The 18,429-nt window shown below is 39.8% G+C and overlaps 1 protein-coding gene across 2 annotated transcripts; it reads right to left on the reverse strand.

Moving 5' to 3' along the window:
* Positions 1-709: 709 nt before the first annotated feature.
* On the reverse strand, positions 710-4,884 carry LOC132980565 (ras-related protein Rap-2b). Of its 2 annotated transcripts, XM_061046766.1 has the most exons (3): positions 3,984-4,884; positions 1,114-3,388; positions 710-1,071 (listed from the first exon to the last, which is right to left on the reverse strand). In XM_061046766.1, the coding sequence occupies exon 1, from the start codon at positions 4,587-4,589 to the stop codon at positions 4,038-4,040; it is 552 nt and encodes a 183-aa protein (XP_060902749.1). In that variant the 5' UTR covers positions 4,590-4,884; the 3' UTR covers positions 710-1,071; positions 1,114-3,388; positions 3,984-4,037. The 2 variants fall into 2 exon arrangements, with proteins under 2 accessions (XP_060902749.1, XP_060902748.1); XM_061046765.1 differs by having other exon boundaries at positions 710-3,388.
* Positions 4,885-18,429: the final 13,545 nt, after the last annotated feature.

Consider the following 18,429-nt stretch of genomic DNA (forward strand, 5'->3'; position numbering starts at 1 on the left):
TATGCAAAAATGTGGCTGCATCCAACTGAGACTCAGAAACCAAAAGGCTTAAACGGCTTAAACTCAGGACCACACAGAGACAACGTTGGTGCCGAGTTGTGGGTTTAAAAAAAAAAAAAAAAAAGAAGCTGAAGAAGCAGGATGTGAAACTTTCACCTTCTCAGTTTCTTAGAAAGTGAAAGATAAAAAAAAAAAATAGAAACTCCACAGGCCCCTTTCTCTCCAAAGGGCAAATTCTTCTGCTATCAGATGTTTATGCCACAGCAAGTGACTGAAGCAGCGCAGCAGTGAAAGATGGAAGGGGGGGGGGGGGGGGGGGGGGTGTACATTTACAGTATCTGGGGCATAGCTGTAATAACTGCTTCCTCTCATCCACTACAGATTCAACTATAATATTTGAAGGCAAGGCGTTTGACTCATGCAATTTGTATCAAGGCTTCGGAGGAAACATGCCATTAGCCTTGACTTCGCTTAGACAGCATAGCTAAACTAGCCATGGCTTGTTATGAGTGTAAGGGAGATCTAAGAGCTGCTATCAACAGTCCCAAAAGCACACTTCAGCACAGAACACTTAAACCAAATATTAAGCTGTAGAGCTGTCTTTGCAGCTTCTGGGGGCAAGACAAATGGTCTTCGTGTGTATATGTTTACATTTTTCTTCTCCAGATATACCGTTTCGATTTGCAAATAATGTAAAGATATGGATCTATTCACTTGGGCCAGACATATATTTAATATTAGCATCACTGAGTCAGAAAAGATTGTGATAATACAGATTGATAAAACTTTGTATGCCATCATTTTGCAAATTAATAAATCAAAGGAGACTGGGGATTACATAAGGAGTCACTTGGAATTTGAAATGAAAATGACATTATGGTTATGATCGACCATAAAGTAACTATGCTATACATATAAATTACATTTCAGCCTCCTTGCCCTGCTCTTGATCACACCTGTTGGATGCTGAATTGCCCCCCCCCCCCCCCCCCAACACCCCTGTCCTCCCCATGCCCCGCGGTCACATGGTGCAGGCATGGCCAAAGAAGACATATTATACCATTGCTTACACTGGCTAACAGGCACAGATACCCAAAGCCTACACTGTCACACAAGGTGGTAGGAGCTTGAACAGGAACAGTGACATGCCGACACGTATGCTCGGACTCTTAAGACATACAGTTCACATTCCACAACACAACATAAACAGAAAGTAAAGCTTAAAAAACCAGCTCACATCTCCTCTCAGAAAGACTCTATGAGAAGCCTGTCTTGTGTTTGTTTACTCTCTCCCCTCGAGGCCATACAGCGGCCGACCAGCCAGCCAGCCAGCCAGCCAGGGCTCGGTAATCCCTGTAGGTAAACAGAAGCGGAGCAGGGCCTGTTCAGTCATACAGGCCTCTCCACATCACACCACTACACCCACACACGCTTCAACCCAGGCTGAAGCTCTGGGCTCAAACACTACACCCACACAGCCGAGAGACGTTCCTCTGGAGCTGCTGAGCCGGGCCTCGTCTATTAATGCATGTGAGGATGGTACACAGATAGAGGTGCTTTTATCTACTGTAGATTAAATGCAGTTTGGTAAATACAACTGAGGTTCAACATAGAGGCAGGAAAGACAAATCTCATCAGGCACTTTAAAAATATCTCTACACAAATCCCTGCGGTTTGGGGTGACCACTCCGCTTAGATTGCAAATATCATATCAACCCTGTAGCAGCCTGACTTTAGGGAAGTTACTCATCTTTTATTAAAACGTGTCGTATCATGTTTACACCCTAGACCATGTTTTTGCAGTTTTTTTGATTCCACGCAACAGTTGTTCCAGCGTTAACCACACAAAGTTGTCTGTTTGAGAAGAAACAAACAAACATGGCGAGGCTGCAGTGGAAAAATAGAAGCGGATTTCATGTTACAACTTACACAGCTTTCACTAAAGCTTCTTTTGGTGCCTGGCAAATTCGTCAACATGAAACTCAACAAACTAACCGTCAGCCTGAGGGTTATCCTCGACTATCTAACACGTCGTGAAAGTTTGGGATTTCGGAGGAAGTGGCTGTAAATTATGTATACAACCCGATGTTTATGTTTTGAACCACTGTATTACTCTGGGTATTTGTAGAAATCCAGCTAAAACATATTAAGCTGGTGTTACAGCAATGGTAAATTCTTGTCCAAACTGCTCAGGACAAACTTTGTTTAGGATCAGCTAACCAGCTATTAGCCCAACATACTAACACTCTGAAAAGTAGATGTCAACAAAGAGAAAACATAGCCTGGTTTTGTTTGTTTTAAATTCCATTTGTATTAAAAGTCTTTTTTTTTTAAACAGTCAGCTCACTGTTAAAAGGCTGATCTGAAATTCAACTTACAATCAGGTTAGATTTGTCAACGGTACATCATCACATTTCCTGTTAAAAACAACAAAATAAACAGAACAGAAAGATCTTGACTTAAGGTGGACTGGAAGGTAAGTGTTTGTTGTTGTCGACACATCTATAGAGGATTCCAGTACCTGTGCATTTAACGATAAAAGTTTGGCCTTTGAAAAAAGCAGACATTGCTAAATTAACACTGTGGACTTGAAAAAGGCCAACGTAAAACATACAGAAACCACCATTTTCTTTTCAGCCTCCCCCTCTACGATGCAGAAGAACAGTTCACTTGATTTTGGATTGCAGTGACGAAGGGTTCTTTCGGAGAAACGTGTTGGTTGGCACTAAATCTTAACGGCTGTTATGTTTCGGAAAGGCACTTGACATAAGGGCGATCTGGTCATCGTCCTCATGTCACTTCAGTTAAGGTCCTCCCGCACACTGAAGAGGCAATGAAGGAAAAAAAATAAGTGGCACTCATCACGTTTAACTCCACCAACAGAAAGAGTGGTGTCAATTTCTTCTGACTTTGGACAAAAAAAAAAAAAATAGGATTTGGAGTGTTTCGGAGAATTTCTCCAAAAATGGGTTAGGCAGAGACATCACCCGAATCCTTACCCGCCCCAGACTGTGCAGTTATTTAACAAAATATACTCTCTCTGTCTTCTTCGTATACAGAAATATCCATTTATGAGTGTCTCTTAAGTGTTGCCCTCTAGAACTTTTCCAAATGGAGTTTAGCTCCAGTTGTGAGTACGGTTGGAACAGGTGAGAGAAGTGTCGCTGAAACTCTCTTGTCACTTTGTGGCATCAATGACAGACACACATCGAGCAGCGGAGATACTCCAACCGTTGCAGAAATTCCTGAAGAGTGGAACCCCTCCCTCTGTCTCCGTTGCTCCCCTCCTCCTTCACTCGTCCCCCTGCAGCATTCCTCCCTGTATTTTTCTCCAAGGCCAGGGTGAGACACGAAGAAGAGCTCTACAGTACACACTTGCTGCAACAAACTGCAACAAACAAAAGAGACAAGAAAGATTCATGAATGAGCTACAACTTCTGGCTAGAGATAAAGAAGACACCACTGCTTTCAATGCTATTTGAACTCTGTTGAAGAAAAAAAAACAACTCGCTGATCCTTGAATGTAGGCCAAACGAGAATATTGGTATCTCCCATCTCCAGTTAACCTCATTCTTGAAAATACCATTCAAACAGTTGAAAAACACAAGAATGGAGGTGTACTTTTTGATTCAAGCCCTAACTTTGTAAAGTTATATTTAAGTCGGCCATAGCTTGCCCTTCCAGTTCTGCATGAGTCAGACACTTCCCCAATCGGCTGAGCAAAACAATAGACTGCAAGTGCACATACAATGAAAACTAACATTTAGGAAGAGAACTGACAATAGACTGAAAAAAAAAATAAGCTGAAGGCTGAATAATAAAATAAAGCTCAGCTTGACCATACATCCTGTATTTGCTGCTTACCATACTATACTTACTATATGTGTTTACACCAAAGTGTATAGGTTTGAAGTGTCACTTATCAGGCTACAATGATAACTTGTGTCAGCTGTGTGTTGACAGTGAATGGTGTCCAAACTTACCATTGCAAACTTAAAACCGAGCAAGGAATAAAACTTTATGCAGTTCCCGTTTTCTTAAAGAATGACACAAGACGAGCAGCACTGGTCGTCGCCATTTGGTGTGGAGGCATAGTTCATCTGTCGGACTATTTCTGCAAACAGTTCGTCCACCGAGATTTTATTTTTGGCTGAAGTTTCCATGAACGGGCAGTTCCATTCGTCCGCCAGCGCCTTCCCCTCCCCGGACGAGACCTCCCTTTCCCCCTCCAGGTCCACTTTGTTTCCCACAAGAATCATCGGCACTCTCTCGTACCTTTTCACCCGAATGATCTGATCCCTCATTGGTTTGATATCCTGAAAGCTCTGCTGGTTGACCAGACTGTAGACCAGGATGAAGCCCTGTCCGTTTTTGATGTACAGGTCTCGCATTGAGGCGAACTGCTCCGTCCCCGCCGTGTCCAGGATCTCCAAGACAGACGGAGAGGAGTCTACCTCGATCTCCTTCCTGTAGAAATCCTCTATCGTGGGGTCGTATTTCTCTATGAAGGATCCCGTCACGAACTGGACGGTTAACGCAGATTTCCCGACCCCTCCGGACCCGAGAACCACTACTTTGTACTCTCTCATGGTTCCCAACACAGCCGACACTCCTGCTTCCTCTCCGCTGTGAGCACCGCTAGCCGCCCTGCTGGGTTTCAAACCGCTCACTGTTTCGTCTCCGCCAGCAGTTTTGTACGGTCTCCGGTCTGTGGATACGGGGCGTGGCCGTTTAGAAACGCCGTTCACAAGGTAAACACCGCTGTTTCCGACCCACGCTCAACATTTGTATTGTGGCATGTTGAGTCCGTGCGACAGACCAGCCGGTTCTTGAGCAAGCTTCCCCCGTTTTCGTTCAAGTAGCTACCGTGCGCCCGTTGCTCTCTTTGGCAGTCTCATTCGATCGTTACTGAAGCAGAGTACTTCCTGTTGGGGCTTTCAAAATAAGAGTGTTACGGGAATTGTGAACTACGAAATCAATTTTAATACAGCTTTACCGTTTGTTTTATATACTTTTTGACCTGCTTTTGTCTCAAAAAAATGTTGTTACTTTGCGAAATGTAGTCTATAACTATAATTTTACTGTGAGTATTATCCCCTCCTGAAAACGCATTTAAAAGCTTCCGTTCAAGTCCTTGCTCACTCTTGCTACCTTGACGCCGTGTGCACTCTGCGCTTCCTACCTACACAGCACGCAGTGTACGTCACGCGTCACGCGTCACTCAATAAATAGTCCTGTAGTCTTCAGTGAAGTTAAAGGTGCAGTGCGGCTGTTATCGCACAGTCAGCGCGACTGCAACTCTCAGTGGCCTGCCCACGCAGACCTGCCACACCTCGGTTTCGGCATTACTTATCCATGGGCTTACTAGAACTTGAGTCATCTTGTCATAACTTACTGGAAAAGTCATATCTAGTGTCAGCTTATTGCTTAACCACGAAACACATTGTGGACAGTGTTATTCCTCATCTCAAACTCTGGGTCTATCACATGAGTTTCTGATTAGGCAGCAGGCCTAATATCTTCAAAGTTAGTACACCAAATGAGCAAAAAAAAAAAAAAAACAATAACTATAAAATAAATAACTATATAAATTTATTGAGTCATTTTCCATATTAATGGGAAATCCAAAAGTGAAGAAATGAATTATCACCTCAGCCAGACTGTTCAAAAATGTCAGCAAACCTGAATGACGTAAAAACATTTAAGAGGAAGTCACTCAACACATGACCGATGCTGTTATGCCTTAACCTACATATGACACATTATTGATCTTCTGTCTTGCATGTCCTGACACTCCTGCTTATTTTGTCTTTTTGACGCGACCCATCATCACAATGTTTCTCCTGGTTTCTTAAAACATACTCTGAATGTTGATGTACTCAAAGAATAGAAAAGTAAATATTTAAGTCATCATGTACTCAATGTGTTGGCTAATATTTAATCCAAGTGAAAAGCTAGTTATGAAATCAATTAGCCTATTTAATTCATCACATCTCTGAGTTAATGTGCCTATGTGGGCGTATTTAAGCTCATTTCATCCTCTTGTATAGTTTCTGAAATAACCCCTGTTTCCAATCAATACCTGTCAGTGCAGTGTGGTGATGATTAAACCAAAGCCATGACTTCATGACCTCAAGGGACTGATGACAAATCTCTTCCTGATCAATAGAATTTTAATAAATCCACAAATCAGACAACAAAACAATGTGCACTGTGTGGTTAAACCCACAAATAGAGAAGTCAATCTGTGAGTCAGTATGCGTCAGAGTGAGTGTTGACGCTCAGAGAATATGTCACAACGTTCAAATAAAAAAATACTTATTATGACACATTCAAATGCAAAAACAACCATGACGATTATGCCAGACGTTTGCTTTTAGTTGACAGCAGGTAAACATGTGGATTGGTCGATCACGTGGGCTTGCTAAAGTGCCCTCCAGCCCGCTCCTCCCCAAATCCAACAGAAACAACAACGCAAAAGCCAATAAAAAGACAATCAGCCTCTGTCCCCTGTGGAGCGAGAGGTAATGTGACCCAAAGCCCTGTGATGTGGATTGTCACATCTGTGAAAATGATCATGCTCAATGTAAAACCAAGGCCTCCTGTCAGAGGAGACAGGCAGCGTTTATTTTCACACCCTGTTGATAATTAGATAAACACAGACACATTATCAATAGTATCGCAACCCCCAGGTGAATTCTCAGCAACTAACATAGTAATGTGTGCACTGTAAAAAAAGAATAGTTGCTATAACTTAAAAAAAATTAGCGACATAACATTTTAAGTTAACTGAACTTAAAAAGATAAGTTGAGACAAATTTGTAATTATTCCAAAGAAATACAATTTTCTAGTCAAATTAACTTTACATCAAGTCACTTGTACTTAAATCTTGAAGTTAACAAAGCTTTAAATCACAATTCAGTTCCTGTGATATTATCAAGTTAAGGCAAAATGGTCTTTCAATTTATTTTGACTTGAAATCAAAAATTAAATACTTAATCAAAAGTTGAATCCACCTTAAATATTGAGTTAAATGAATTCATCAATTTAAATGGAATATATATTTCTATTTTAGTAAACTTAAATCAGTTTAGTTTATACATTTTTAGTGATTCTCTTTGCTTTTGTGGAAACTTTCAACTTCCTTTCAAATAACAATAAATAAAAGGTATCATCTCTACAGGTTATTCGTTTCATCATAGAAACCAACTTAAGTTGTTCAACCTTTAATAGCGGATCAGATCAAATAGCACATCTAAACAATTACAAATGAGTTAACCTAAAATACTGTGCTGGCTTGTTGGTAAAAACATTTCCACCCAAGAATGTGCAAAAAACACATTGTCTTTCTTTTGCTGCATTTACCATTTATCGGTCACTTTTCTCAGCACTTTCAGATGCAATAAACTTATAAAATCAATAATTTACACATTTAATGAGGTGATCTTACTATGGTAAAACAAACAATGGACAACAAACAATGTCCAAATATTTCTTGGCAACTTTCAGAAAACTCTCGACCTCAGTGTAGTGCCTACACAGCTTTATGAAGAAGTCTTTTTCTCAGTCCATGGACCCTTGAAGGGGCAGTGGTCACCGCCTATATTCATTAGGTTCTTCTGTATGACTTTAAATGTATACTGCACTTCCTTTTGTTAGTCAATGTATTGCATACAGCAGACCCATGTGCATAGCTACCATATACAAATAGTCTTTCATGCCATGCTGAATGATGTGATCCTCAAGGACGACCTCATCTTCTATTACCAGGATGCCGACGTTTGTATCCTTTGTTATGCCGTCCTCAGTGTCTGCAGATTTACAAAAGACAGAAAAAATAGATATAACTGTGAAATGTTTGTAATACTCTCTGAGAAACAACATTTTTAGCCGACAGATCCAAGTTGGTGTGATGTATGATAATGATGAAACACTAGGGCACTCTGGAGGGTGTGCTGGGTCTGAAATTAATCATAAAAAAAAGAAAAAACAAGAACAAGACACAAGTTTGTTTGATTTGTTGTGAACTGTGAGTGAACTGAGCACAAACACAAAATATGGTATCGCCCGGTAAAAATATGGGGTTTCTTTCTTCCTGCAACATTATGTAATTAAAACACTATGAAATCTCCACGCTTTCAGACTACCATAGCACACGAGAGCTAGCAGATTAGCACTTTAAGCTAGCGCTAACAATCGGGAACAAACAACATGTAAACACAGCTACCGAGTTGAATTAACTCACGAGTAAATACAGTAACTTTAAGTGACCACTCTGGTAATACCTCTGTCATTTTCAGTAGAATTCTTTTTAAATGTATCTTCTAGTTTTCTCCCTTTTTTCTGTTGTTTAATAAACTTTTTATCAACTCAGCTCCAACGTTATGCTCCCTGTCTGGGGTCGGCCCTATGTTCCCACAGCTCTATGTTCTCACAGCTCTATGGTCCCACATTTCTAAGATTTTGTTTTCACTGAAAATTAGGCCCTATGTTCCCACAGCCCTATGTTCCCATATTTCTAGGATTTTTCTCAAAATTAGGTCTTGTGTTCCTACATTTCCCTTCAATTTAAGCCCTATCCTCCCACAAGATTTTTTGGAAGCACTTCATGAATGAATGAATGAATGAGTAATTTTATTTCGATCAGCAGCAGCAGAAATCGTCACAATCACAATCATTACAAGAAAAAATAAAATAGGCTGATCGAAAAGGGTTTCGGCTGAATAGATCGGCTTATAGATGCCAAACCCTTGTTTTCATTTCCTTAAAGGGCCCATATTATGTTTTTTCTGGTTTTATATGCTCTTTAGTGTGTTTTCCATGTGTCCTGTGCATGTTTAGGCACAAAAATTCAAAGTCCGCGTAAATGCAGCTTCTCCTACGTCCTCCTGTTAGCTGTAGCATTAGCTGCATGTAACACTCGGTTCTAGCCCCCCTCAAAAAATGTTTTGCCAGTGTGACGTCTTGTCAGTGTGATATCACTGATCTAAGCCCATTGGCTCGATGTGGCAAGCCCAGCAGCTCATGTTGCACGCCCATTAACTTCTGTGACACGCCCACGATATGCCGTAGCCCGCGGTAGCACGGTAGAGCTAAGGTGCTAATGTTTTTGCTCTCCTCGGAGCCAGAGTGGCTGCATTCCCAATATGGTAAAAGGGGCGGCACATTTTCGAGAACCGTGCTGAGTGACTGACCAATTACGGCAGAGCAGACAGGCCGACCAATCAGATCAGACTTGGCACACGTGAGGACTCTGAACGTGGGCACTTCAGAGCCTTAGAGAGAGAGTCAGAAGCGAGCCGGTGCATGGAGCGGCAGTACATGAAAACATACACTTTTTTTTATAACTTTAGCTATTGTGAACATACTTTAGTCGGTACATAGATTAAATATATGAACCCCAAAAAGGGCATAATATGGGCTCTTTAAACAAAACCAGATAAGTACAAATACGCATACTGTATATACATGTAATACAATCACATGCTACATATATGCATATACATACCTACATACACATACATACATATGTACCTGCATACATATATACATACATACGCACATGTACCCACGGACATAATTATGTACATACATAATGTACCTACATAACTTATGTGTCTACGCACAAACAAATATCAAACAAAACAGAAAAAAAGAAATCATTAAATATTCTATATTCCCAATAGTTTTCATTTTCTTTGAATTTTGTTCTTTTTAAGCAGGATAATTATGATTCCAAAGAGGTGGAGAATCTCAAGTACCTGGTGTCCCACCTCTGTCAGCTCGAGACAAGCTTCTTCTACAGTATATCAAGGTAAAACAACACCACTGCTGGAACTTTAACCCTTGTGCCCTCCTCAAATGTATTAATAATTTTCTGATGTGAAGTTAAACAACTTCTGACTTGCTCAAAACTACCAAACATTCAATTATTTTCAGGATTGTAACCCTTTAAATGCTAGGTTGTTAGTTTAGATCACTTGTTTAGATTAGAGTCTTGGATGTTAAAGACTAGCAACAAAGTTGATTTGATTAGATGATTTTGATTAGTCTTGCATTGCATTTTGATTAGACTTCCATTAGTCTTTTTAATGTACCCTCTGGACACCTTCGTGGCAAAAATGTACACACAAAATCATCATTTTTTTGTCTTTTGTATAAATTGCTGTTTTTCTCTGCTTTCTTTTCTTCTCTTTTATGCTTTTGAAGCTCTGGTGCTTCGGGAGAAATCTTGCGCAAGAGATCGAACAGAGAGGGGTAGAGGGGGCATCCTTGCCTATTCCCCCTGTGCAGTGTGATGGGTTGTAATGATTGTCCATTGATGATAACAGTGGCTGTTGGTGAGGTGTATAGTGTACTAACCCAGTTAATAAACGATTCCCCAAAGCCAAATCTGTGTAGTGTGTTTCTTAGAAAGGACCAGTTTACTCTATCAAAAGCTTTTTCTGCACATATAGTGATGGGTTTATGTAAACTGGGTGAATTCCATTTGAATGAGACTGGAGTATAGTCACTAATGATGGTGTTTCAGGCTTTACTGCCTTTACTGTTACTACTACGTCTCTCACTGTAGCCCACACAAGTCACATGAACAAAGAGACAACAATAGTTGGCACATATCTTATGCTGAAGAAAAAGCTTCTGGACATTTTTTTTCACTGCAGTGTATTGACTTTCAGGCTAAAGTAAACATCAGCTTATCACTTTTGAAAAATATATTCACTTCATTTGGACAATTCACACTACAAATGCCTTATTTGAACAAAAACATAGATTATACTTTTGCATGAAGTGAGGATTGTGAAAACGTAACGATGGTATAAAGAGAAGGAATGATATAAGCAACACTAAAGAGTTTTAAGGATGAACTATTTCAATGTCATGAGTTTTGTATTAAACCAAAGTAATATTTTTAACTTTATACTGCACTTTTCCTAACAAGGCTACAAAGGGCTTAACAAGAATTCGAAATGAAATCAGACAAAAACGTCACCAATTAAAAGCAGACTAGACACTTGATCTTCACCTAGTCTGCATTTACTTTTATTTGTCCTGTCAGTGCCTGTTAACATGACATAATACATTAGTGTTGTGAAGGTCCTGTTAACAATATTTACACAACCTGCAACCTAAGCATTCATACGTAGCTGTATGTTCGGCCACTTGCACCAATATTTATTCTTTTCTCTGTTTTTTGGTCTCCAACACCTCCTGGGAAAATCTGTCTTTTCAGCTGCTGATTGCTACACTTCAAGCTAAAAAAATGCCTCATGTGAAATCCATAAGACTGAATAAAGTAACACGTTTGAGAGTTGATGATTATCTTATTCAAAAAATCCACTTTGAAGTAAGAATATTTTTATTGCAGCTTGAAAGTTAGGATGTGGTTGGAAAGTTCTTGAACTGTGTGAACCTTCCTTCTAAAATCTAAGCGACATTTCCAGTTAAAAGAGAAGTTGGTTGAACAACACAGCATTGCTAAAACCCCCCTTGAATAGATTTGAGCTTTCCTTGTTTTGACTCCTTATAACCTCCATCAAGGGGCCTAGGCTCATTGCTCTTCACCTAACACCAGTTTCTTCTTATATCCTCCCCTAGATGCTCTAATTGAAACCGCTTGAAATAGCCCGAGGACGGCCCCTGTGTGATCCACTCAGTAAAAGGTGAAATTCTAAAACAACACAGTAAGATGTAAAGTGACAGGTCTGAAAAGCTCTCTCCTGTTCCCGTGAGAGTGACAGTAGACTAATTAAAATTTCGGAGACAACTGAGCGAGTTAATGACAGAGATAAGTCTCCTTCAGTGTTATCATCCTACAGGGACTTTGACAGCTTTTAAAAAATGTTTCTGTGATTTCAAAGGGAAAAGACTCATGGTCAAATCGTATTACTTGGTTTGAATGCTTATAACCTCCTGCCCTTTAATTAATTACTCTTTTTTTTCATAGTTTGTATTTCTCCACATCCTTTGTGTTGTGGCCCCAGTTGTGGGCAGAACGTAGCCACTATGTATAATACAAGTTTCCAACTCATTACACACATATAGTGACAAAAGTAAAGGGCTATGAAGGTTCAAAGTGTTTCCTGTTTTTAATCAATGTCACTTAAATAATATTAAAAAGGTTTCTTCTGATCAGTTCTACCTGAGTTGTTCTGAATGCTGTCTTCACAGATCCCTCCAACATTTCCATTATTTTTCATGCAACTTTTTTAAAGTAACAAAAAACTAGTTAAAAAAATGATCAAGTGTAATAAGGATGGCCTTGTGGTTTAGGCTAAATGTACAGTGTAGGCCTGAAGACCAAAAAAATCACTGCAAAAACGAGAGGAATTTAACGAAATGCAAAAACAACGGAAAAAAAGGAAGAGAAGCTATCGGATTTCATACGGTACAAACCACCATACTCCACAGTGACAAGGAATCCTGATGAAGAATACAGTAAACTCTAAACTTCTATTAAATTCAACTCAAACATCTTTATGTAGGATAACACACTGTGCATTTCTTTATGTTGTTCCTGAACAACATTTTGACCTACAAAGTAATGTGTTAATGCATAATCTATTACAACATTAAAACACATTTTTGACGCATTCATTTTTCCTAAATCCTTCCAGCATGAGCCCGTCTAGACTGTACTCTTTGTCATATTATTTACAAAGACCCGACATTAATCCACCACGAGCACAGCACTAAGTGACATTTAGCAGTTACACTGGCAAGGAAAAATGTCCTTAAAGACTCGTGATGAACAGCCATCTGTCGAAACTGTGTTGAGAAAGTGGGATAGAGGTAGATGTTGAGAGAAGGAGAAGGATAGAGACAAACAAAACAACAACAACAATGAATACGATAGATTTGTTGCAACAATGTCAGTAATAATGGTAGAAGTGTTGTATTAGCAGTAACCGCTAAGAATGATCTAATATTAACTTGTAATTGTAATGATGATGAAACAGGGGAGACTGATAATTTGATTTATTATTGAAGGATTTTGAATTATATTCTAGATCTTATAGGGAACCAGTGCAGAGAAGCCAATACAGGAGTACTGTGATCTCTTTTTTAAAATTCTAGTCAGAACACTAGCTGCAGCATTTCAGATCAGCTGTTCGAACCTTAGACCAAGAAAGCAAACATTGACTGAATGAGGAATTAAGGCAAATACTTCAAAGTAAAATTGCAGAATCAAAGAGTCAACCCAAAAGTTGGGGTTAGGACCGTCTTAGAGGACACTGAATCTGCTGGAGGGGTCACAATGGTGTTTCCCTCTGTGGACAAAAAATATATACTTTTAAATGTAACAACCTGAAATAAGTACTTTTCTCTAGAACTAATAAACCCCATACTGAGCTAGTAATGTTCACAATAAGGAACTCAGGAACACTTAGGTATAAATGGAATAAATGAGTTCTTCTCTTTTCTGCAGTGAGGTCTTTTGTCCAGTGGAGGGCAGCAGACCTACATGATAACATGTGAGTGCACTGGCATTCCCTGGTTCATTTCAGATGTTGTTCAAAGCTCAGGTGAGAGAGAGAGAGAGAGAGAGAGAGAGAGATAGTCCACACTGTGGTGAGAGTGCTGTGAAATGTGCAGAGTCAGTGTCATTTTACACAGAAAGTATAGAATTACCAATGGAAACAAAACCTATGGTAACTTAGAAGTAAACACTAATATGAAAAAGTACTTTGACGTCAGGTCATGTTATGTTAGATACAAATATAAAATAGCTTCACAATTCAGAAAGAGGCACAAATAGAAGAAGGAGGGGATTTTGTGTTGACGTCTTGCTGGAAGAGAAGTCAGTATTGTTTAGAAAGAATGAAGACAAAAGGCCGTTGTCTACAGTTGAACGCCATTATACTCACTAACAAAGCTGGAATGGTCCTGAATAAAAACCTATGGAGTCAGAGACTCTAAGAGTGACATGCAATTTAAACAAAACCTGAAGAGAGAGTAAGAAAGATGAGGAAAAAAAGACAAAAACACGAAGACATATGGAAACAGGACGAAAAAGAGAGAGAACAGACACAGGGTCTTTCATCCATCCCACAATGCCTCTCTTTCATGTGTGGAATTTGTCCATCATTAATAATACATACAGTTCCATCCAGATCAGTACAGCTGAGTGCTGTCTGGGTTAAAGTTTAAGGTTGAGAGTCACAGTCATCACAGAGAAGAGTCTGACTCCCACTTCCTCTCCAAAGCTGACGGCTGTACTTCATAATAAAGAGAAATGCTGCTAAGTGTGTTCCTTTAATGGTTTCGCCTCTGGAGGCTGCAGCAGTTTTGTAACATCCTCGAGCAGATGTAAAACCTCTCGTCATAACCAGAAGACTTTCTGGAGGAAGTGGCATCTTCCACAGTTCAGTGTCGTGGCCAATGAGAAAAAAGCAGAATTCCAGCAGAAATGTAATTACTGCTGCTGCTAACACAATGGGAGCAATTCATCCATTAAAATAGGAGGTGTGTGTGTGTGTGTGTGTGTGTGTGTGTGTGTCCGTCTGTCTGTGCGCTCATCCACAAACCCACTCCAAACACACTCATACACTCTGTGCTTAATGGAAATTGGAAAAGGAAAACAATACTCGAATATATATATTTAAAGTGAATGACTTCTCACCTTTGATTGGACATCTTACTGTCACTGCATGTCAAGTGCTTGGGTGACATTTCAGACATGTTCACACTAATAAGCAAACCTTTCTGTGTGGAAAGATGTCTTTTCACACAAGCACTTTTAGATTATATTTTTGTCGGTGCAGTCTGTAATGGGAAACTTCAATTTCATCCAGTGTTTTCTTCTACCTCTTCTTGTAGCTGGAGAAATATGCTTATTGACTTTCTTGCCACATTTCTAGCCATTTCTTGCCATTTGTTATGTTCAATTCGTACAAAATGGAAGTACAAAATGACAGAATGCATTGCAGGGGATCATGTGACAGAATTATTCTTGGCTGTGGAAACACTTCAGGGAGTGTTGTCATCACTGTACGGATGACAGGCAACCAGCAGATTCCCGCTGTTTTCAGTTCTAATGCTATGCTAGGCTTATTGTAATCTTAGCTTCCCGTGATGAATAGAAAAGAGACATGTATCAATCTTCTCATCAAATGTTCTGCTCTGGTTTTCAGACTTATTGTCCAAAACTGTCTTGAAAAGTTAATAATGAAAGTTCATTGTTCAACTCTGGAAATTTCAGTTTAATAAAATCATTTTGAATAAATGTTCATTTTCAAAGGCTTTTTCACACTGACGTCCGCTTTAAGCCGATATAAGAATAGTGAATTAATTGTAGCCACAATACTGAAAAATGGGATTTGAAGATGTCAACCACGTATCTGTCTGTGATCAAATACGTGATAAAGGACATACATCTCTTTGAGATTACATGCCTATGAACAGTCATAAATTCTACACGTATATCAAAGGTCAAATACATTTTTTGAGCCATATTGCATTGTTTGACTTAAAACTGCAAAATTCAACAATCACATGATTCATGCATTATAAGTTTTTATCAATTAAACCGGTTGTCTTCCTCCTTTTGTGACATACCACAGTTTGTTTTGTGAAAGAAAAGATAGACTGTATCAGATACAACGCCTGCATTGTACGATAAAGATAAGTGATCGCAGAGGTGGAAACTTAGTTCATTTTTCCATTTTAGAGCACACACTAATCTTTTTTGAAGGACTATTAAAACACAATTTAGCAACACAGAGTGGACACAGATCGAGGGCCAGAGTTGACTCAGTTTCAAATGTATCTTCTGCAGAGTGCATATGACCTGAACCCTTCTGTCAGCCTATAAAGGCTTGGAGCCCCGGCTCTGTGACACAGTGACGCCTGTCCTCAGCCGGATCGATATTCATTTGATTGGTAGGTTCAGCAAGATGAAGCAACAGGTACGCCGGGCCTGCTGCTTCCAGAATAAAGGTGAAGCGACACAGCCAGTGAATCATGCTGATGACCGCTCAATCATGACCACAGCCACTTGGCTAAGTTTAGCAGGGAATCCAGGACAAGTGGATCACCTTACACACACACACACACACACACACACACACACACACACACACACACACACACACACACACACACACAAATATACAAACAAACACACACACACACACATACATACACACATTAGCCCAGAATCACAAACAGAGGGAACAAAAGTTGTGTACACAAACTTTACAACTACACAGTGTAAAACTTGTGCTTTAGCAGAAGTTTCAACCTCATCTTAAAGCAGTTTCTTTTCACAACTGCAGTTTCACAACAGCACCATATTCCTCTTTAATGATCCCCATCTCCTGTAAAAGCCCGCCATTTCCACTTCATTTTACCTACATCCTCATTTCACTTCCCTCCCTGACTCAGCCCGTTGACAGCGACACAACCTCACTCACTCGGGTTTTTTGTCCAGACTGTCAAACCCCACTAGACAAGACATAAACTGGACACCTATGCAGGGAAACTGTTTGTGTGTGTGCGCGTGTGTTCAAATGTGTGTTGGCGTACGTGTCCTTGCGCGTTGCCATTTTTCACCGCACCAACCCTGGACCATTTATCATTTGCTGCCATTCACTATCCAATACACTCTCACACTGCTGGTAACACTTATAGCTTACAGAGACATCCAGAAAGACACACACACACAGACACACAGACACACACACACACACACACACACACACACACACACACATACTGAACTGCTAGGATTAATAGGGTGAGGCAGCCAAGCAGCACAGGATAATAGAATCTAAACAACAAGGCTGGAGGGGAAGAGAAAAAAGCAAAGAGGCAAAGGGAGGTGTCTGGAGAAGGAGCAACTAAACACGAGAGGAGGTCGGGGAAGGGAAGTTAATTTAATGTTGAGAGGGAGAGGTCTAATGTGAAATTAGTAACACAAAGTATGTGTTGGGTGTAAGGGATACACATTTGTATCTTTTTTCAGGCTGTTTTTGGGGTCCTTTCTTTGATTAAAACACACTCGCTGGATGTGTGTTGGTGTCAGTGCAGCAGTTTTTTTTAGAGGGCAGAACGTTTGGTCAGCTACTTTCTTGAGAGGAGAGTGCAAACTACTGCTGATCATCTCTCTCTCGCTCTCTCTCTCTCTCTCTGCTAATGGATAATGGAGGCCTGTGTGCATATGTAGTGTGTGTATGTGTGTATGTGTGTGTGTGTGGATGCATTTGTGTGTGTGAAATTTAAAAAATAAAGTATGGATCACATTGAAGATAGAGAAGTGTGGTTTTGTTTCATATTATAGAACTTTTTCTTATTTTCTACCATACTTGAATTCATGACCAGGACATAATCATATCTTCATTTGCTTTTAATGGGGAAAGAAAACATTTTCAGCTGATACATTATTTCCCTTTGGACATGGCCAAACCAACAGAGCGGCAGCAATAAAACGTCTTAACACCTGATAGTCACCTGGTGAGCACATTTGGTGAATCCTGCCTAATGAAGAAGGAAAACACAGCTCTAACACAAGGGCTAGATTTGTGATAACACAGCTTTATCTCTGGTGAATCATTAACACTTATGATCCAGAATAGGAAGTTCAACACATGAGGTAACAGAGTACAAGAATAATGTGTCAGTGTGCAGGAATCTGCAGCACTCACATACAGCACAGGGAGGGGTGACGAAAAATAATGGTGGCAAAGAATTGAAAAAGAACTTTGAAGTGGTTAACTTTGAAGAAGCCAAATCACAGTTTCAAAGGCAAACTTAAATGCCAATTAGCACCATGTATTAGTTTTAAAAGAGATTGTCTATCACTGCTTTACATTAGAGTTTCAACACTGCTGGTAATTATATCATAAAGGGATTACTAAGCCCTTCTCTTGAATTTAAAGACTTGAAGGTCTAGAATAGATGACTTTGCTTTTAACTTCTAAGTGAGAACAACATCTGACTTTTCATTTATAAAGCAGGAGACTCTTATAGGTTGTAACACAACTGTTCAGTTTAATGCCAGACCTTTCAGAATGGCCTTCTCTGATCTATGGTGGAGAAAGGTCACTGACATAAAGAAGCCTTTTGCTGCACACAAAGTAATTATTTGCCATTCTGAATGTGTTTTCAAAGTCAGTTGGACCTGAAAGTGTTATTCATTGTCAACAAAAGTTCAACTGGCTCTGGCTGCAGACTCTTACCCTTTGTCCACCACGATGCTATCTGCCAAATCCATCATGTAGAGTAGAGAAGTAGCCTTGAAGCATCATGATATAGTTAAAGTGCCACAGAAGTGCTTACTATGCAGAATGGCTCATCACTTAAACATAAAATTGTTGATATCATAAGTGGTGCATTAATGTGTAGGCCTAAGTGTCACTAAGCTGGTTTTAGTAATGTGCTGCCAAAAGCAGAAACATTTACTGTAATTTAGTTCATTTACGTTTGTA

The sequence above is a fragment of the Labrus mixtus genome, chromosome 9 (genome assembly GCF_963584025.1).
Source record: "Labrus mixtus chromosome 9, fLabMix1.1, whole genome shotgun sequence".
NCBI lineage: Eukaryota > Metazoa > Chordata > Actinopteri > Labriformes > Labridae > Labrus > Labrus mixtus.

Coding starts and splice junctions, on each gene's coding strand:
- LOC132980565 (XM_061046766.1), bottom strand. CDS start 4,589: ATGAGAGAGTACAAAGTAGTGGTTCTCGGGTCCGGAGGGGTCGGGAAA.